At 33.1% G+C, this 23,199-nt stretch overlaps 2 protein-coding genes across 2 annotated transcripts in view; both read right to left on the reverse strand.

The window, feature by feature from the left end:
• LPCAT2 (lysophosphatidylcholine acyltransferase 2) overlaps positions 1-23,199 on the reverse strand; it is an 85,546-nt gene that overhangs the window by 11,747 nt on the left and 50,600 nt on the right. The window contains exons 11-12 of the mRNA XM_074211293.1: positions 21,246-21,399; positions 2,078-2,176 (exon numbers count right to left, since the gene is read on the reverse strand). Of these exons, the coding sequence (XP_074067394.1) occupies positions 2,078-2,176; positions 21,246-21,399 (253 nt within the window). The remainder of the gene's footprint in view (positions 1-2,077; positions 2,177-21,245; positions 21,400-23,199) is intronic.
• On the reverse strand, positions 3,786-18,641 carry CAPNS2 (calpain small subunit 2). The gene has a single exon (XM_074211294.1). It carries the CDS (start codon positions 11,989-11,991, stop codon positions 11,248-11,250), a length of 744 nt encoding a protein of 247 aa, XP_074067395.1. The 5' UTR covers positions 11,992-18,641; the 3' UTR covers positions 3,786-11,247.

Raw genomic sequence — 23,199 nt, forward strand, 5'->3', positions numbered from 1 at the left:
GTAAAGGGATAGAGTGAAAGGAGAGAGAAAATATAATAAATGGTAGAGGGGAGACAATCAGCAACAGCAACTGTGGAAAAATATTGAAGTAACTTCTCTGATGGATTTACAATAAAGAATGAGATCCACCCCAGAGACAAAGCTGATGGTATCAGAACACAGATTGAAGCACATTTTTTTCTCTTTCTTTCTCTTTATTCCTTATGAGGCTTTTTTATTTTGGGGGGAGATGGGGGAATTATGTTCATTCTTAAAACAACAATATTTTAGAAATGTATGAATAAATGAAAATAAATAAATTAAAAATTAAAAAAATAAAAATAAGTGCTATTTTTGTGTCTCCTCTCATTTTCCTTTCTGTATCAGGGCCTTTCCCTTACAATAGAGATAGGGACAGGAATTAGACCTGTTATTTTGGTCTAATTCAGTGTAGAGCAAAACTTGTCCCAAACATATTTCATGGAACTTCAAGAATATGAGGTGAACATGTACTACACTGTCAACACAGACTAAGACAAATGTCCATACTATAGAAGATTAGGATATATTTCTTTATGTGTAAAAGGGTAAATGATAAAATGTTTGTGAGAGCAGAATAAAAAATGTTGATCATTCTATAAATATAAGGAATTATTATTAATAATAATCAAATTAATATCTTGCCCCAATAAAGGATGACCTTAAGGTTTTATTTTGTTTTTGTTTCATTTTTCAGCATAGTAGAGCACAGATAAAAATCTAAGAAATTCTAATATACAATACTTATTGTGATAAAGGATCACATTTGTTAAATGATAAACTTTTATTCCTTTAACTAACTTTGTAATTATAAGCTTATTGGGTTTAGAGTTGGAAGGAAACTTAGAAACCATCTAGTTCAACCCTCTTTCATATAAGAGGAAAAGAGAGGAAAAAAGGATTTGATCAAGGACATACAGGCAGATTCATAAGTATTTAAATTCAGAGCATCTGATTTGAAATCCCCTGCTATTATACAAATTATATGTTATTAGGAGAAGGTAAAAGTATATATTTAATTATTAAGAATTTTCACATGTAAATAGGTATAATTATGATACCTACTTCACAGACTTGCAGTAGACTTTAAAATATTACACAAATGTTAATTATTGTGACTGTTATAATTATAAATAGAGACATAGTAAAGAACAGAAGATGAAATTTGTGTAACTACTGAGATTCAACCACATTAGTCTCAAACACAAAATGAACAACCCACTCAAAAGTTCATTTAATATAAGATGTTTTACAAAGAACCAGAAAAATAAACTTTGTGACTGTACTCTTCTTCCTATATTAATACCTATGTTTTTGAAGGAGATAGACATAATTTTCACAGAACCAAGGCTTCCATATTCAATTCTATTAGAATGGAAACCACTTAACCATAATTATTTACCTATTATACTTATTTAGAACTACTTAACCATTTATTCCCAACTGAAATTACAAATGAGATAGTAAGGGAAATAACACTAAATTCTTAGAAAACAAGCACACCATATGATGAAATTTATAGTATTATTAATTGAGGATACTAACATAGGAAAAAATATAAATATTCTTTATATAGGAGAGATGTCTCAGGGTAAATACATTCATACTAATAGGGAAAAAAATTTGAAGTTCAACCTCTATTGACTATGGACCAGTAGATTATACAAATACAATCACAACCAAGTAGAATCATGTTTTCAGGGAAATTCTGGGACTGAACAAGTTAATGGCAGATATTGCTTACTTGTAAATCACATTTAAGGACTTCAAAATGAGAAAGCTAAAAAGGGGAATAATTTTCTGACTTAATTTGTTAAATTACAATGCTCTTTATCTGTGACATTATTACAAATTTGTTTTCAAAGGTCTTTATGACAAAACTGACACCTGCATTTTCTTCACTGTCAGTGTCAATTGATTTAACCATATTATTTCCATGTACATGTCAGAGTGGATCTATAAATTCCTCTAAGAGATTCACAGATTTTCAAGTAATGCTTTTAGAGTCAACATTCATTTGTGAGGTTGAATGAGATTCTCTCAATGGGGTTGACAGTACCTTAAATGCCACCTGGATGAGTTCTTCTGTATTGGCAGGATTACACAGGACAGCCAGACCAATCACATATTCCCTGAAGTCTATGCTGCCATCATGATTCTGTGAAGGGATGAGGAGAATTCAATTAGGAAGTCCAACAGTCAATCATTGTTAAAAAGAAAATGCTGGGTGACAATATGATTCAGTCATGCCATGCAGCTCAACAACAACTATATGCAATGTGATTATTTGGAAGAAAAATTTATATATATATTATATGACAGACTAAAAATCCATTCATCTTCAGAAGTAGAAACAATGGGATAAAAGTTGAAAGGAAGCAAATTTTTGGCTCAATATAAGGAGAAATTTTTTAACAATTAAGAAAGACAAAAAATGTAACACATTGCCTGAAGAGATAGTGCTTTCTTTCTCGCTTGAAATCTTTAAACTAAGGTTGAATTACTATTTCTTGGAAATGAGATAGAGGAGGATTCTTGGACAAATATGAGTTGGGTTAGATGGCACTTGAGGTCCCTTTCAATTCGGAAATATTCCAATTCTCTGAAAGGTCAGGAGACCTAGTTATATTTTCTCTTCACCTTGCCACTGATTCCTAAGCATTCAACTTTCACTGAGTGGTTGTAGGGGTTAGGGCAGGGATAAAGACAATTAAGAGGAAGAATTTAAAGGAAAAAAAAAGATCATAATAAAGCACCTTAACACCTTTGAGACAAATGGTATGAGTTATGAATTCCAGGTGCTGTGAAAATCATCTTGGATGCAAACTCTCAGATGAATTTGTAGATAAACCATGAACTAGTACCAGCAAAGCTGGGAAGATGTTTGATAAACTATCACAGAAGGCTTGTCATCAGTGAAATGCAGGTTTCTAATTCTGATTAAAATTTTACTTCTATCATAAATAATACTTTTTCTACTCTCCCAAACCAGTCTAACACAGCCTTCCCTTTAAACAACCTAAGAACTTATATCATTACCTCGTTTATCTTCAAAACACCTTATAAAGGCAAAACAGAAAAGGAAAGTATTTTTATCTTTAATTTCCACTGGAGAAATTAAAGAACAGAGAGGTGTGGTAATTTCTCCAAAGTTACATAATGAGTCTATGCAAGAAACAGGACTAAAAATCCACTCTCCAAAAGGCCTCCAGTCTGACCTTGCCACCAGGTTCCTAAAAGGGCTGTTCAACTGTTGTTGGATGTGAGAGACTTGACTAAGCCTGCTAAATATATATTGTTCAGTACATGGATCGATTTCACCTGCATCCCTTATTCTTAGGTCAACATCATTGTGATATTTGGAAGTTCTCCTGAAAGGTGGACTCATTGTCATTTATGTTATGCTCATTGCAACTCTACTTTAAAAGAGAATATATAATAGCTAGGCAAAGTCACTTTAAGTTTATATTGTGCCTTTATTCTCGGATATTCAAAGTACATTACTTTAATCATATAAACTCACAACATCTTAGAAATAACAAAATCAATTAGCATTAACATCTAATTTTCAGTTGCAAAAACAGAAAATATACTAGTCATAGACCTAGGATTTATATTCAGGCTTCTCAATTTTCTCTGAAAATTTTTATGTATATATATATATATATATATATATATATATATATATATATATATATATATATATATATATGTATGTATGTGTATGTATGTGCATATATATATATATATATATATATATATATATGTAACACTTGGCTAGAAATTAACAAACAAAACAATACCACAGAAAGGTAGACTAGGAGGTCCTAACTCAAATATCTAAAGCAAAGGAAACATTGCCTCTACCCTGGAAGATGCTATTAAAGGAATTTTTTAAAATTATGGCTTACCCAGATTGATTGATTTATTTATAGAATTTAACATTTGGGATCAGGGACTTAGAGTTTAATGATATAAAGATTTTCTTTAATCCAATTCTCATTTAAACAACTTCAGAAAAGGAAAGTAACACACACACATATGGTCAGACTGCTAGGCACAGCTAGGACTTGAATCTATGGGACTTGTGAGCTCTCAAAGGGAGAGCCATCTTTGTTTTATAAATCACTGCATCAAAGTTTTACAGCTAGAAAGACTCTTAGAAACCACAGAATCCAAATCATACTGACACCTGCAAATGAGAAAAATAAGAAAAAGAGATGGGAAATGATTTGCCCAAGATCACCCAATTAGTAAGTTTCTTTTTTCTTTCTATTTAGTATTTTATTTTTCCTCAATTGCATATAAAAATGATTTTTAATGTTAATTTTTAAAATGTTGAGTCCCAAACTATCTCCCTTCCTTCCTCCCCACATTTCCTCATTGAGAAAGTGAGCAATTGAATACAGGTCATACATGTGTGATCATGCAAAACCTTTCCATAATAGTCATGTTGTGAAAGAAAACATAGACCCCTCCCCTGAAAAAGAACCCTCAAGAAAAGTAATGAAAATTAAAAAGTATGTTTTAGTCTGTAGTTCAGACAGCATCAGTTTTTCTTTGGAAGTCTATAGCATTTTTTCATCATAAATCCTTCAGGGTAGACTGGGGTCATTATATTATTGAAAATAGCTAAGTCATTCACAGCTTATAAGATCCATCAGTATTTTACATCATTGCTATACATTTGCACACAATACATCTCATCAGTTCATGTCTTTCCAGATTTTTCTGAGATCATGCTGCTCATCATTCTCAAAGCACAATAGTATTTTCACACCACAATCTCATGGCACAATCACATAGCCTAAACACATATTTATTCAGCCATTCCCCAACTGATGGGCATCCCATTAACTTCTAATTGTTTGCTACCAGAAAAGAGTTGTTATAAATATTTTTGTACATATTGATCATTTTCCTTTTGTTTTTTTTTATCTCTTTTGGCATAGAAACCTAATACGGGTACTGCTAGGTCAAAGAGTATGCATGGTTTTATAGTCCTTTGGCTATAGTTCCAAATTGCTCTTCAGAATGGTTGAATAAGTTCACACCTCTGACAACAATGTCTCATTTTTACCACATCCCCTCCAACATTTGTCATTTTCTGTTCTGTTCTATTACTCAATCTAACAGGTAGTACCTCAAAATTGTTTTAATTTGCATTTCTCCAATCAATAATGAATTAGGACATTTAAAAATATGGCTATAGATGGCTTTGATTATTTCACCTGAAAACTGAATAATTCATATCTTTTAATCATTTATCAATTTGAGAATGGCTCTTACTTTTAGAAATTTGACTCAGTTCTCTATATATTTGAGAAATGAGACCTTCTTCAGGAAAAACTTGCTTTGAAATTTTTTTTTACCTCCATTGTATCCTCCACTCCATTTATTCTATTTTTCTCTCTCCTTTCACCTGTCCTCAAAATTGTTTTGCTTCTGACAGCCCCCCTCCCCAATTCTTCCTTCCTTTCTTTCACTTCTCTAATCCCCTTACCCTTCTACTTACCTGTAAGGAAATATAGATTTCTAAACTAAACCCAATTGAGTATGTATGCTATTCCCTCTTTAAGGTAATTCTAATGAGAATTAAGTTCACTCATTCCTCCTTCCTTCTCCTCTCTTTTCTTCAGTTGTAAAAGCTTTGTCCACTTCTTTACTTCTTTCTACCTCTCCCTCACCCATTCTCCCAAGTACTCTCCTCTATCATCCCTTAATTTCATAATTTTAGATATCATCCTTTCATATTCAACTTAAACCTATGACTCTGTCTAAATATATACTCCTTCTAACTGCCCTAATAATGAAAAAGTTTTTATGAGATACCAGTATCTCTTCCTATGTAGGAATGTAAACAGTTTAACCTTTTTAAGCTCATTATTTCCCTTTCCTGTTTAGCCTTTTTATATTTCTCTTGAATCTTCTATTTGAAAGTTAAATTTTCTATTCAGCTTTGGCCTTTTTATCAAGAATGCTTGAAATTTCTCTCTTTCTTTCAATGTCCAATTTTCCTTTGAAGGACTATACTCAGTTTTGCTGACTAGATGATTATTGATTCTAATCCTACCTCCTTTGCCGTCTAGAATTTTATATGCCAAAACATCCAATTCTTTAGTACAAAAGTTGCCAAATCTTATGTTTTGTTGAATGTGGCTCCAATAATACTTGAACTATTTCCTTCTGGATACTTGCAATATTTTCTTCTTCATCTGGATAAGCCAATACTGTTTTTCATAAAGCACTGTATACACTGCTCACTCACATCATGGATATGAAGAAGACTGCTATTCATATCTCTTAGCTACTAAGAACTTAAAATTAGAGATGGGGGGAAGGTTAGAAGACGTTCAGCATATTCTTACATCTATAAACTCTTAATTATCCAGCATAAGAGAATAAGGTGTTCTGATTCTATGATTACCAAGATTAAAAAATAAAGTAAGGAAAAGTATGATATAATAGAAATACTGGATAAAGAGCCAGGAGACCTAGACTGCAAATTAATAATTTTGTGACCCTAAGTGGCAACACAAACTCTAAATCTCAATTTCCTCACCTGCAAAGTACTTTGTAACATCTGAAGGTATTATTTGAACTTTTCAACCCATAGTGTTATTTTGAAGGAAGAGAACTATAAACTCTAACATACTATATAAAGGGAAGTTAATAATACAAATACAACTACTACATGTAATATTATTTTTTTAGGTTTTTGCAAGGCAAATGGGGTTAAGTGGCCCAAGGCCACATAGCTAGGTAATTATTAAGTGTCTGAGACCAGATTGGAGCCCAGGTACTCCTGACTCCAGGGCCCATGCTTTATCCATTGTGCCACCTAGCCGCCCATACATGTAAGATTATTAATAATACTAAATTTCAAAAATCTAGGATATACACTTAGTATCTTTTGCTGTTATCCAGTTGTTTTGGTTGAAACTGACTCTTCATGGCTCCATTTGGAGTTTTCTTGGCAAAGACAGAATGATTTACCATGTCCTTCTCCAGTTCATTTTACAGATGAAGAAACTGAGGCAAATAGGATTAAGTGATTTGCCTAGTGTCTGAAATCAGATTTGAACTCAGGTCTTCACTACTCTAAGCTTGGCACTCTAATTTACGGCACCACCTACTACTTGCCCTTGATTAGTATTACCCAGAAACAACTTGATCTTTCTTTGATGACTCAAAAGCTGCTTTCGAATATTGTAGTGTCCTCATCCTCTACTATGAAAAACTGGTACACAACTTCAAAAAATGGCAACCAGTAGAAATTTGGGGTTAATAGATCACTATATTGATCAATTATATTCTGGTTTGTTACCTTATGCAGTTATGCTGTTATTATTATTATTATTATTATTTCAAAATACCTTAATAAAATGTATACTCAACATCTTGCTATCACTCACAAATGCACAGTTCTTGCCAACTCTAATACTTTCTCTTGACCCCTTTATCCTCTGATTCCATCATCTTATATTCCCCTTTTCTATTCAATAATACACTTCTAAAATGAGTAGTCAACATTTCCTGACTCTTGTTATCATTCCACTCACTCTTTACCTCGTTTAATGTGGCTGGCAATCCATCAGTCTACTGAAACTAGTATCTTAAAGGTCAACAAAAGTGCTCTCAATCCTCTGTTAATGATGAATGGCCTTTTTTCCAGTCCTGAAACATCCTGACTTTTCAATAGCATTCAATGTTGATAACCAATCCTTTCCTCCTGGACACATTTCTCTTTGGTGGCTAATAAAAAATTGCCCTTTCCCAATTCCCATACCTGTCCAACTATTCCTTGATGTCCTTTGAAGGTTCTGTAATCTCTGACTTTTTAATGTAGCTGTCTGTCAAACTAGCAATGAAAGAACTCACACAAGTAATACCCTCAAAGTATTAAAAGTAAAGAATAGTTTAAATAGTAATGGTACTGGAGGTGAGATTTTAATCCAGGTCCCTTGACTTTAGAGCCAATGTTCTTCCCACTGTACCACATGGGCTTCTCCCTTTATAAATGAGGAAACAGACCTCAAAAGGTTTTACCTAGAGACTCAAAAGCAGTAAGGAAAAGAATTAAGGTTCAAATTCATTTATGTGGGAATAATCATTCTAATCAGGTCTAATGTGACTCTAAGGTAATGACACTCACTTTCATGCAATTAAGTTTTAATCCTTTACAGTTATATCTCATACAGATGACTCACCAAACCAAGTTTAATTTAAAGACTCTGGAGAGGAGGTGGGTAGAAGTTGCATTTCAACAATATCAGAGCTATTTGTATGCACATATTTAATTAATATTGTTTAATAATAGTATTGGTACAAGGCAAGGAGGCCAAATTTCAACTTCATCAATTTCAAAAGTAATTTATGATAACCAATTGAAGACTGTTACACATCAGAAATATCATTATTAGTAGTAACATCATCACCACAAAGTTGTTTCTTTCTGATTGAGAATCAAAGAAGGAAGAGTGTCTCTTCTAACTCACTATTCAAATCTAGTGTTTGAATTTGTTAAACAAGCAAAAGCACTGTCTATCCATCTTATACAAGTGAAAAAGGTAATGTACAATAAATGTGCAATAAAATCTTAAAGAGCATTTTGATATGGAGTTTTGCAAGATATCTAACTCATTGTAGTTTGGGATTGGGTTTGCATTCTGTGCCTCTATTTCCTCGCCTATATAATGAATAGCTTGTATTTGAAGAACTCCAAGAAGCCTTCTATCTCTAGACCCACAATCTTAGAAGTATGGACCTTAAAGACAAAGCTAAAAGAGGTATTTAGATGTAGCAGTTGAGAGAAAGCCCAGCCTGGAGGCAGGGAGTCCTCGAATTTGGCCTCAGATATTTACTTTTACTTACCTCAGTTTCCTCAGGCAAACAGGTTTAGTGACTCTCCCAGGGTAACACAGTTATTAATATGTGAATAATAATAGTATCTACCTCCCAGAGTTGTTGGGTAGCTAAATGGTACAGTGAATAGAGCAACAGCTGTAAGCAAGAGGATGTGAGTTCAAATCTGAACTTAGATAATTAACTGTGTGAACCTAAGCAAGTCACATAACCTTATTTGCCTGAATTTTCTCATCTGTAAGAATGAGCTGGAGAAGGGGCGGCTAGGTGGCACAGTGTCTAAAGCACTAGCCCTGGAGGCAGGAGTACCTGGGTTCAAATCTGGTCTCAGACACTTAATAATTACCTAGCTGTGTGGCCTTGGGCAAGCCACTTAACCCCACTTGCCTTGCCAAAAAAACCCCCTAAAAACAAAAGAATGAGCTGGAGAAGGAAATGACAAACCTCTCCAAGTATCTTTACTAAGAAAATGTCAAATGGGGTCATGAAGAGTAAGACTGAAAAATGATTGAAAAACCAAGATTGTTATAAGGCTCAAATAATATAATAATTGTAACATACTTAGCATAATGCCTTGCACAAATTTTTGTGCAATATAAAATAAATGTTTTGTTGTTGTTCTTGTTGTTATTCATATATTGTTTCATGAAAGAAAGACATTTCTATGATGATTTTTCTTTATCATTTTCTTCCTGATGTATCTTTCAGGGTCATATTTGTTTTGTTTCCTCCTCTGTTCTTTTTGAAAATGGATAAGCTCTTCTAGCTTGGTCTCAGTCTCAGTTATGGTACACAGGACATCACCATGAGAGAGTTTTGCATGAAAGTCCTGGATTTATTTTCAACACTGTTTCACATTCCATTCAATTTACAATTCTGCCTTCAGTTTGTGAAGAACAAAAGAATTTTCCTTGCTCCAAGGCAAGGCAAGACATGACAGGAGCTGGCCAACATCAACCAGGCAAGTCTGATTTTGCATGAAGTGCCTGTAAGAGTGATTCTTTTGATTTATTACGGCAGCCAAGGACATTCTGAACCAAAGATACACCCTTTTAGTCGTTCTTCCTGACCCCTTAGAAAATAAATAGAACAACAAAATAACCTCACTATTCATATTTGCTCTGCTTGAGTCTAAAAGTAAAGAATATGAAGCCTGCAACAAAAAGCTCTACTAAAATGAAATAGTATCTTTATATATGATGAATTATGCTTATAATTCTGAGACTCCCAAATTTGAGTTTGAAAGACTGACTCATAACAACTCTAAAAGACTTGTGATGGAAAATGCCATCAACATCTAGAGAAAAAAAAACTATAGAGTCTAAATGCAGAACAAAGCTGATTATGTTCACTTTTTAAAACTTCTTTTCTATTTTTCTTTTTCTCATTTTTTCCTTTAGTTTTAATTCTTCTTTCACACCATGATCAATATGGAAATATGCTAAACAATATTGTATATGTACAACCTATATCAGATTGCCATGGGGAGGGGGGAGGGAATGGAGGATAGTAGAAATTTATGAAACTCAAAAATTTACAAAAAGATGAATGCTGAAAACTATCTTTGCATGCAATTGGAAAAAGTAAAATAGAGCAACATTTATAGATACAAGAAATATTGACTCATTAGAATATTTTCTTCAATTCTTATAGAATTTTTAGAATATAGTAGAATTATCACATATGAAATCTCAGGAAAAAATAGAACTCTATTTTTACTTTTAAAGGTGAGGAGAAAGGGGTGAGAGGAAAGGAACATTGGCTATTCATTTGTTCTAGGATTTTAAAATTTTTTACTTAATAAATATTTTCTACTAATAAGAATTCATTTATCAAATAATTCCCAGTTGAGAACAGAAAATCATAATAGAATTTTAAATCCCTTCATGATTTTTGGATCTGATTTTTTACCAACAAAATTCACATACATAAAATTTCAAAGAAATAAAAACATTTATGCTATGTTCACTTTTTTAAAAAATCTCATTTTATTCCTTCCTATTTCATGGTTTGCCTTCTTTTTCCTTTGTCCTATTTCCTCTCACATAAAATGACTAATTTGCAAATATGTTAAACAAAATGTGCATCAGAATGGAGGGGGGAGGAAAGGAAAGGTGGTAGAAAAATATGTAACATAAAATTGCATGAATGTTGAAAAACAGAAAAAAGAAGTAAAGCATTTATTGCCCAGATAATAAACTACTCAATATAATTTGCATTTAAATCTCCTTTAATAAAGCAAAAAACAAAACTTCAGAAACTTCAGAGGACAAACAATAGCTATAATGCCCCATCCCAACAGACACACCTAGGTTTAGAGCAGTCCTATCCTCAAGGCAGGACTGTGACTTCTCAGCATTTATTTCAGGAATATATAGTCAGTTCCAGCCATTCTTGAATATTGACTTGAATGTGACCATCTTGATCTCCATCTAGGGACTTGAAGGCTCGAAACATAGCATCTAGACGTACCAAGCAGTTAATGAAGTTGTTAAAATCCATGCTTCCATCTTCCTCAGTATATCTAAGTATAATCATTGGGTAAAGTTGCTCATTTAGCTGGAAGCCTGCTGCCTGAAAAGCTCCCATTAGTTGCTCTGATGGCAGAGCAACAGAATTGTTGGTGTTAAATTTTTTGTAAACACACTGCCATTTCTTGATGTTGTTCCACAGGTACTTAAATTCCTCAAATCCTAGTTTTCCTGTGGTATCACTATCCATGACGGCTACAATGCTCCGACAAGTCTCAAGGCTAAAGCCTTCAGAATTCAGTTCTTTGTGCTTGGAGATGACCCTGTTTATAATTTTCCTCAGGTCATGGGCATCTACTTCCATGTTATCTCCAGCTAACTGATGAAAAATTCTACGGAACTGTTTTACTTCATCATCTTCACTGGCTTCAACATTTGCAAAGTGCTGGTAGGCAGGTGGTGGTTCAGGTGTATACTTAGCAGCTGCAGCCTCACTGATAAGGTTCACAATTCCCCCAACAATACCTTCAATATTTCCTCCTCCTCTTCTTTTCCCTCCTCCACCTAAGAGACCTCCAATTGCTTCTCCAAGACCAGCTTTATCTGCCCCTTCCAGGAATGCCTTTGCAAGAAACATCCCGGCGGTGTAAGAAGAAAGTTGCCGAAGAGACGACAAAGGCTGTAATGGAGTTTTAGCAGCCCAAGAAGAAAAACAAGTTCATCTGTTTTTGCTTAAACTGAACCACACCCATTTGTGTTTCATCCAGCATTGGAGTTTAAGCAGTCTGAATCCCATGAGGTCTTGGAACCTCCCCCCCCACACTTTATAAGACTTCTAATTGCCAACTTTAACACCACTTTAGTGAAATCATGAAAACCACATCGACTTTTCATTTCACTAACAAGAATAATATGTAACTGGGAAGTAAGAAGTGTGTTATATATTGTGGCATTCTCCCTATAACCCTCTGGATAACTTGAATACTCCTGCTGAGGAGAAGTGTGAGACAATGAGAATAGGTTAGCTCAGAAGTAAAGGGATCTTTTTCCCCCAAAGAATTATTTTACTAAACTAAAGAATTCTATAATCCTAGAGATTAGAAACCTCACCTAATTTATCTCCTTGTTTCATGACTCAACAAGGGTGAGTTGGGCTTCCATTCAGAAGCCTGGGCTATCTAGCGCTTTTTATATTTTTTAAAATTAAAGGGGAGAACTATGATCTAAGCCACAAAACAATGTGTTTTCTATCATGAAAATACATCTGTTCTATTATAAGAATGTCTCCTGACCTTGAGGAGAACTGCAAATGATCTGTAATTTCAAATAGAAAAGTCAGACTATTGAAAAGAGAGATAGCAAAGTGATTCTATAGCCTTTTCCCATCCCCAAATACCTGCATTCCTAAATGAAATTTTGGTGCTGGGCTAACAATTAAATGATATCAAGATTAAGAAGGCAGAATTAAGTGTATTGATCCCAAGTAAGCTTACTCTTCTGAATTTTGTTTTATACAATTATACATAATCAACCCTGGGGTTTTTTTTTAATCATTTTTAGAGTAATTTCATATTGTCCATACTTTGAGATGCTTTTTCTAGGAAGTAAAAGATGAAATTAAGGAATAAAATGGTGTTTTATGGATTTAATGCATCTACTTAATTCCTTGTTTTACATACCTCCCACGAAGCTCTGCTGCTGTTCCATTAAATGTTTGGTTTTATTTCTCTTTTATACAACGTATCTTTTGGGATATTAAGATAACATGTCTTTATTAGACATTAGGGAAAAAATAAAAGTCATTTTTTAAAGAATCACAAGAACCTGAACTCAGTGAGCTTTATAACACTTCATATAATTCATAGTCTTATGTTTATATATTTCAATGAGTTCTCCTTTTAGGCTCAGTTCTCAGCTCCTTTCAAGATGTTCTATCTATCTAAAGTATTTCTTACCAAATTTAAGTTAATTTCTCATCATGTGGCCTCCATAACCATCATTTTCAGCTAAATCTTTTTAGAGATTTGAAGGTGGCTATTAAGTCAATCTTATTTTTTCATTTCTAGACTAATTAACCCCAACATCATTTACCTATTCTTAAAGTCCTAATGTTCTCCTTCATCATTTTTGTAGTTGTATTTTGACTCAAATTTCTTTACAGGAAACCCAAAATAGTTCCTGCCTATAATCCTTTAAAAGGGAGCTTGACAGTTTATGACCAAGGAAGATAGATGGAGAACATCATTAAAAACAAACTAGACAATGTTGATTACATTAAATTAAAAAGCTTTCACACAGACAAAATCACTGTAACCAAGATAAAAAATGTAGTAAATTGGGAAACAATTTTTACAACTAGTATTTTTGACAAAGGACTCATTTCTAAAATATACAGAGAACTGAGTCAAATTTCCAAAAAAAACCATTATCCAATCGACAAATGGTCAAAGGAAATGCAAATGTAATTTACAGATGAGGAAATCAAAGCAATTCTAGTTATATGAAAAATTGCTCTAAATCACTACTTATTAGAGAAATACAAATTAAAGCATCACTTAGGTACCACCTCACACCTCTCAGACTGACCAAAATGACCACAAAAGACGACGATCTATGTTGGAAGGGATGTGGGAAATTTGGGACACTAATGCATTGTTGATGGAGCTGTGAGCTCATGCAACATTTCTGGAGAGCAATTTGGAATTACATCCAAAGGGCAACAAAAATGTGCATATCCTTTGATCCAGCAATACCACTACTGGGTCTATACACTGAAGAGATTATGAAAAATGGTAAAAAACATCACTTGTACAAAAATATTCATAGCAGCCCTGTTTGTGTTCACAAGGAATTGGAAATCAAGTGAATGTCCTTCATTTGGGGAGTGGCTTAACAAACTGTGGTATATGTATGTCATGGAACACTACTGTTCTATTAGAAACCAGGATGTCTGGGAATTCAGGGAAGCCTGGAAGGATCTGCATGAACTGATGCTGAGTGAGATGAGCAGAATCAGAAGAACATTGTACACCTTAACAGCAACATGGGGGAGATGATCAGCCTTAATGTATTTGCTTATTCCATCAGTGCAACTATCATGGACAATTTGGGGTTGTCTGCAGTGGAGAATACTATCTGTATCCAAAGAAAGAATTGTGGAATTTGAACAAAGACCAAAGACTATTACCTTTAATTATAGGAATACTGTTATCTTATGTAATTTTGCTATCTCTTATACTTTATTTTTCTTCCTTAAGGATATGATTTCTCTCTCTTCATATTCAACTTAGATCAGTGTATACCATGGAAACAATGTAAAGACTAACAGACTGCCTTCTGTGGAGGGAGGGAAGTGAGACTAAAATTCAAAATAAATAAAATCTTTCTTTTATTATAAAAAAGGGATTGACTGATATTGTTCCTTTTTTATTGAAGATTATAATTCTTCTAATTTCTAGTTTGGTACCAAGTTCACTATTTTTAAAACTGAAAATAGTGTAGCTTCAATGAACAAAGTTATATTTACTTAATGTCTTTGATAGTTGTAAATGAGAGTAGTAATATTGTTGCTAAGATGGGCAAATATTTCTCACCACAATAGTGCCCATATCATCTTTTTTTATGCTGTTTAATTTCCTATTACCTATAATCCCAAATTGTTCCCTCCTGATTTTATTCATGGGAGTGGACAAATTACATGGTAAAGCCCTATACTTTTTCTAACAGGAATGAGTAAATGGAGTTTGATTGCAGTCTCTTTCTTTTCCAGTTTCATTAGTAAGTAGTCTGTCAAAGAATGTTTGAGACTGAAAGGGAGATGAGGCCAATATTGTCCAAAGTACCAAAGAATCTCTATAGTTCTTTGGAAATGATTGAGAGATGCAGAAAAATGGGAAGAAGCTAGGGTTTCTACTCCTAGTAGCACCATGAAGGCCTCACTTTTCAAACAATGCCTGGCCACCCTCCTTTGGTCTGAGTCAACGAAAGGTAGAGAATTTCAACAAGTTTGATTTAAGAAAGCTTCTAGGTCCAATAGTAACCAAGAGGGCTTTGACCTCCTCCTGTCTCCTCCCAGAGGTAGAATGAAAGAATGGGAAAGGTGAAACCTTTATAGATCCTATCTACTACTTGTAATATTGGCCAAAGTACATTTAAATATCTCAGGCATGTTTGTCTACAAGAAAATGGAGGGATGTAAAGCAGAAGAGTCAAAAGAAAGTTCTTCCAGCTCTATTATTTAGTCAATCCTTTGGGGAGAAAACTGGAGAAAGGAAAAAGACTTCTGGGATGGAGTAGCTGATGTCTACACCTCTGTGTCCTTATTCTCAGTAATATTAAATCAAAAGAGCAAACAGAGACCCATTCAAGATAGTATTTGCTCAAGAGCTGTTTTATAGAATACAAACTATTGGAAATACTGTAGAAGTTCAAATATAGCAGAGTGGCTTGCCATTATGACAGGAGAGATAGAGAGAAGACATTTGTTGGTTCGGTCCCTCCTTTGAGCATCTCAGAAGCCTGGGTGCCATAGCCCTGACAAGATACCAGACATACAAAGTTGAGGTAAGTGACCTTGTCAGAAAAGCCATAGCAGAGACACTGTTAAGACCATCTATGCTGTTCACTACCAGAACTGCTAAACTGCAGAACTTACAGAGGGGTAGAGGCAGGAGGACCTGGTGGCATGTGGGAACAGGTACCTCAAGGGTCCAAAGATGAAAGGTAGGCAAATGAGTCTGGGTGCCCCACAGCTCTCCACAATCACTTTTTAAGAGGTAAAATAAGTCACACACAAAGCAATCTTATTTTTGTAATTTAAAAATTCAAATGTTAGCCTATTCAGGGTAGAAATTACCACAGGCTCACCGCCTACTTTTTTTTTCTTCTGATGAGCCCAACCCAAGCTGCTTGTGTAATAGACTTGGGAAAGCTCTGTGTTACTCATTGGCAACAGACCCTTAAAAACTAAGGTTGGGAGGATTGGTACATCTGGTGATGAGAAAGATATTTACTCTAAAACATAAAATACTGGCAGTATATCAAAGAATAATATTTCCATTTTTATCAGATCCTTCTCTTACTACAAATCCATGTTTCTGCAGAAAATCTTTGCTTAACTATACAATTTCTTCAAGCTGTCATCCTCTTTATCTCTGTTAAAATAACTGGTTGCTGAAAGAATTGGCAGAATTAATTGCTGAGCCACTATCAGAAATATTTGAAAGATCATGGAACAAAGAAGGGCTACTAACATTTTGATTTTTTTTCAAAAAGAAATAGAGCTGAGTCTGTCAGACTATAAACTATTTAATTTGACTCAAATTCTTATAAGAATTCTAAAAGAGATCATTGAAGAGATGGCTGAATATTTGAAGAGGAATCTATTGAGCATAAAGAGGCTTTAATAAGAATAATTCATGCCACAATAAACTTCCTTTTATTTTTTTCAAGGTAGAGAAAGAAATAATTTCTAAATTAATAGACAAAGGAAATTCTGCAGTTATAATTTACTTAGATTTTATAGTAAAGCTTCAGATAAAAGTATCTCATACTATTCTTGTGGACTAGATGATAATACAATTAGAGTTTCAGAGCTGATCTGGTTGGTTAAATAGTTGCAATGAAAGAGTAGTTGTTAAATGATTTGGTGTTTATGTGGCAATTAATCTCCATTGGAGTGCTTCATAGATGCCATGTGACTATGGTTTGATATTTTTATCAATGACTTGGAAAAAAATCAAGGATGACATGCTCATCAAATTCTTAGATAACACAAAGTTCAGACAGAGAGTTAATACACTGGATGATGGAATCAGGATCAAAAAAAGAATTTGACAAGAGAGCCTTGGCATGAATCTGGTAAATAAGAAATTAATGTAAAGTATTGCATGTGACTGCAAAAACTTAACTTTGTAAATTCATGATGTCAGAAATATGATTACATAGTTACACAGCTCTGGAGCAATTCTGTGTAAAATTCATTTGTGGTACAAGGAAAATTGTAGCTTTTCTCTGCTTAGGACAACATCAATTATGCATCATATAGAATAGATTTTATTTAACAAATCAGTTCTTAACTACAGAAATTAAGTGGGACTGGAATTAGGACTAATTATTTACACTTAAATCACCAGATGTTACAAGACAGATTTCTGATAATGGGTAAGCAAAAATAAGAAAAAAATTCAATTCATCTCCTATCACCTATACTCCCAAATTGACCTTTACTAATTTTATTCATGGGAGTGGACAAATTGCATAGTAAAGCACTATACATTTTCTAACAGGAATGAGCAAGTAAGGATGTTTGCCATTACTGGCACTCATACTTTAACATTCTAACTAAAAATGAGAACAAATAAGATAGAAAGAGCTAAGGAAGCATATTCATATCAAATAATATGAAAAGATAATATAAGAAGTACAGAACTTGAAAAACTAATTCTTCAAGAGTGCTTAAAGAACACAAAATTTTGCATTTGATATTTTTCTTTTTTATTAAATTTGAAAAAATAATAATTTTAGAAAGGACTTTACAGCTGTGAGAAAGTCAGAATTAGGAAAAAACAGTAATTTTAAACTATTTTGCAAGAACTGGGAATTGAGGAGATGCCCATAGATTGAGAAATAGCTGAACAAGTTATGGTATATGAATGTTATAGAATAACATTGTTCTATAAGAAACCACAAATGGTTAGACTCTAGAGAAAAATGGAATAAATTACAGGAATTGATGCTGAGTGAAGAAGGCAGAAGCAAGAGAACATGGTCCACATTAACAATAACAATGAAAACTGATCAAACTTGATGTATGCAGCTTCTCTAATCAGTTCAGAGAGCTAGGATACCCCTAGGAGACCAACTAAGGACAATACTATTCCCATCCAGAGGAAGAAAAAACCAAACAAAAAATTAAACCTTATAGAATCTGAATGAACACAACATTCACGTTTTAAAATTTTCTTTTATGTATTTCTTTCCTATCTCATAGTTTTTTCTTTTTTCCCCTTAATTCTAATTCTTCATACCAAAAATGACTAATCTGTAAACATGTTAAACACAATTGTGTATGTATAATATTTACCTGACTATTTGTACCACTGAAGGGAGACAGGTGGGAAGGTCAGGTGGAAGGAAATTATGTAACTTAAAAATATGTATATGCATGTTGATGAATGTTGAAAAAGTTTTATAACATATAATTAAAAAGTAAAATATCAATTAAGAAATAAAATAAAATAAAATAAATGATTTTGTATTATAAAATAGTGAGTACCTATTAAAACTTTCATCGATTATTTTGTCTATTATCTACATAAAAGTATTAAACCTTATAAAATTTTAATTCTTTTATTCTCAAAAATGTATTCTTCTATATTCCAGTAAGCACCATGAATCTTTATTTGGAAGTTGAATTAAATAATGCAAGAAAGAACAAAATGATAAAACATATTCTATAGAAATTAGAATAAAGCTCAGGGTGATACTTTCTGATTTACTCACAAAGCATATCCTAAACTGATTATAGTTAGGCCAAGTCCTGATTATAAATCTCCAGTTCACATAACATTTTGATTCTAAAAAGCATTTATTCAACATTGACTATGTGCTGGGGACAAAGAAAGTAAAAACAAAGAAGTTTACATTCTAACAAATATGAACTTACCTGAATAAATACACACAGATTTCCACAGATAAAGTCAGTACACAAATATAATGGTATCATTGGATCACAAAATGATAGTTATGTTATATAATATGTGTAATATTATTTGAAGAAATACATGTATTTGAGGTGAAGAAAAATGGTATAGAAATACTTCTGTCTATCCCAAATTAATCCCCAACCATCCCTCACCTATTTATGTGGTCTTCTAGATACATGTGAAGTAGAGAGGCAATGAAAATCAAGATCATATTCATAATCATTATAAATTTTTAAAAGAGAAAAAATAAAACCAATATAAAAATAAAAATATTGAAGAAAAAGTTCTTTGGATTGGTTTATACCTAATCTGAAATGAAGTACTAGAAGTATAATCATCATGAAAATAATTGTGTTCCTTAATTCCCCTCTTTTCACCTACCTTCAAGCACGAATTTAACCGGATATATGCTAGTCTGAAAAAAAAATGTAGTTATTAAATCCTTCCTGTCTTTATCCTATCAAAATTTTCCAATTTCATTCCATAGTTTAAGCAAATCTATTATCATGCAGGTGTGTGTGTGTGTACAGGGTGTGTTAATGTATCTTAATTGAGCAATACAGTCCTTCAAAAACAAAACAAGTTTTACTTGTACAAAGATACAGGTCTATTAAAAACAAGCCAAGTGAATCACTCATGCCCCTTCTCTGATTGCCATAATAACAGAGCTCAAAAGTAAACTGTTTCAACTCCAGTTCAAGACATTCTCTAGCTAGATCTTACTGTACACACTTGAGTCAAAAAATCCACCAATACATATTAGTAGATTGAAACAATCCATGCAGAAAGGTGAATGACTAAATTGTGTATGATGACTCACCAACCTTCTCATCCCTAGAAGCAGTTGTCTTTCTCTAGATCAGAGGGAAGCCACCTGGCTGACCAAAATTTTGTATTGTCATAGCTCAGGCAGCACCTAACATATGAACAAAAGGACTTCAGTCTTCAACTCAAAGTTAGCACTTCAATAACAAGTAACTTAAAAAAAGATTATTTGAACTCCTCACAATTATATGTATCATGGTATCAATGGAACTGATGAAGAAATCTATCAATTAGCAGAAGGAAAAGACTAATAAAGCATGTAATTAATAACCAGGAGTAAAACCTGAAGGATAGGGCAAGGATTATTAATCTTATTTTCAATTTTGACTATTATTTTTTTTGGCGAATATCTTTTAGATCATGTATAAACTTCCATTTTGGTCCCTTCTCAATCACCTTCCTTTTCCTGTTCTTACTGTTTTTACTCTAAAATATCCCTTCCTTTCAACAGACTATGATTTGCAGAAGTGAGATTGGCTTTTTTTTTGTCTGTTATAAAAGGAGACCTGAAAACAGAAATTGCTTTGTCCTTATCCTTTTTTATTAAAAGTAATTTTCAGCATTCCATGAGTCTTCAGAATAAAGGACAACAGTGAAACACACAAATGATATCTATATTATTAATATGCATATATCATAGTTTTGAAAGATAAATATTGACAATATTATGAAATTTTTTTCTCTATTCCATATTTTATACTAAAATAAATCTTTTTAAAATTTATGTCAATATATTTCTTTTAAAAATTTCTTAAGATGACCATTTTTAAACAAAATTTCTTTGTTTTTTAAAGTTTTTGCAAGGCAATGGGATTAAGTGGCTTGCTTAAGGCCACACAGCTAGGCAATTATTAAGTGTTTGAGGCCAGATTTGAACTCAGGTACTCCTGACTCCAGGGCCAGTGCTCTATCCACTGCACCACCTAGCCACCCCTAAACAAAATTTCTAATTTGATGAATGCATGCTTTATAAAATTTAGTCAATATTAAAAATTTTAAATTGTTTGCCCAGCTGTATGATTTATAGTAATGTTTCAGTAATATTTTGTACCTACAGTTCAGAAATTTATATAGAAAAAAACCCTTTACTATGAACACAAATCCTAAAAGATAACAAAATTCAGATTACATGATGTCTAATTTAAGCTCCAGAAAAGTGATGGTGAAAAACTTCTCTCAGTTTGCATTATTACCCATGTTGCCAGTTACACTGGCTCTGCTGAACTGATTTTCTTTAATATCAGAGTGAATCTAAAGGGATTGAGGAGAAAGTACTGACAGTGATGTGAAAAGTAAATGATTCAAAAATTCACTAAAAAAATAAAAGTCATTAACAATTTGAGGAAAAAATTAAACATACCCTGTCAAAGAGTGCAAAAAGCTGTCTCAGTACATCTGACACGGGCAGTTTTAGATATTCTGCAAACTCTTCTATTCCAATTCTTCCTCCTTTTGAGGCTGTTGCAATAACAGCATATTCATCCAAGTGTTTACGAACACCTTCCCAATCTAATCTAAACAAGAAAAGGTATAGAAATAATTGAGGGGGAAAATTAAAACAATTCAAGAGGAGTCAGAAAATCATCAAAATAAGCATCAGTACAAAAGATATATACCACTTATCCATAATACTTTAAAATTTGAACTGTAATATTTTAAGTAAAAAAGATATTTCTGCAAATAACTAAATTTTGTGCTAATACTTCGAAAAGAGAAAAATAAAAGAGGCAAGTCACATAATGTAGAGAATGATAACATGAATAAAGCCAAATCAAATCCATTTATCAGCTGCTATTTTCCCAAGTGTCACACCTAGTGTAGCTGAGGAATATGTATAGAGCTAATGAATAAAAAAAAAATAAATTATAGTCTTTTGTCCTCAAAGAACTTTCAATTTATTTAGGATTTAGAACTACCACAAATAAAATGTCACTTAGAAAAACTTGATAATCAAGAAATCCTTTAGATACTCTCTTGTTTCCTAAAGTTAGGAATAAAAATTTCAATGAGTAATAATATTAATAAATATACTATACTATATAAAAATCCCATTTTTGTCTTGAAGGAATGAAAAAAGTGAGCTAATATGTTTTGTTTTGATTTCTTTCAGTATTGGATTTCTCTACCTGACCTTTCTAAAACTACAGAAACGATGTGAATGTCGACATAAAAACGATCAGTCAATTTCATTTCTCACATGGAAAAAATACCAATATTTGCTGTAACAGTTATCTTCAATATATTATACACCAATATTGAACTTGAACCAATTGTAGAGTTTGTTCCTAGAGATGATGCCAGTTCTTGTATAAATCAAACTAAGTTTTTCCTTTGTTTTCAATAGACTAGAAATTCTACAAATCCATAGTAGCCATTGGTCAGCTAGGTGATGCAGTTGGATAGAGTGCCAGGTCTGAAGTCAGGAAGTTTCATATTCCTGAGTTCGAATCCATCTTCAGACACATGTGTAACCCTGGGAAAGTCACTTAATTCTGTTTTCTTGGTTTGCTTATCTATAAAATGAGCTAAAGATGGAAATGACAAACACTTCAATATCTATACTAATAAAACCCCAAATGAGGGTAACAAAGAGTCTGAAACACCTGAAACAAATCAATGAATAATGAACATAGTATACAAATATGAACCATGACAAGGTGGGAATCCAGTAATTATGTCTAAAACTAAATGACTTAGACTTAGACTTGAATTCAAGATCACAAATAGGTGTTTTTTTCTGCATTCACATGTCTCTCATCTTCTATTAGTCTACAAAGAAACAGATTATCTTTGGACTCATTATAGAAGTGTTTTATGGTAAGTATATAAAAAGGAATTAGTAGTCAGAATATAACAGGGTATGGTAGAAAGAATCTACAAATCAGCATACTTGCCTTCTATCCATAGCTTTGCCATTGACTCAAAGGGTGACCTTAAGCAAATTGCTATAAGATTCTCATCTGGAATATGAGGTGCAAACTGAATAATGAGCTTCAAATCTGATCTCAAACACATACTAGCTTTGTACTCTGGGCAAGTCATTTAAGTGCCTGCCTTAGTTTACCTCATCTGTAAAAAGAGTGGAGAAAGAAATGACCAACCATTTGAGGATCTTTGTTTTTATTTTAATTTTTTTTGTTTTATTTAAGGCAATGGAGTTAAGTGACTTGCTCAAGGTCACACAACTAGCCAATTATTATGTGTCTGAGGCTGGATTTGAACTCAGGTCCTCCTGACTCGAGGACTGGTGCTCTATCTACTGCACCATCTAGCTGCCCTGAAGATCTTTGTTAAGAAAATTCCAAATGGGATCA

Source organism: Macrotis lagotis, chromosome 1, assembly GCF_037893015.1.
Source record: "Macrotis lagotis isolate mMagLag1 chromosome 1, bilby.v1.9.chrom.fasta, whole genome shotgun sequence".
Lineage (NCBI taxonomy): Eukaryota > Metazoa > Chordata > Mammalia > Peramelemorphia > Peramelidae > Macrotis > Macrotis lagotis.

Coding starts and splice junctions, on each gene's coding strand:
- CAPNS2 (XM_074211294.1), bottom strand. CDS start 11,991: ATGTTTCTTGCAAAGGCATTCCTGGAAGGGGCAGATAAAGCTGGTCTT.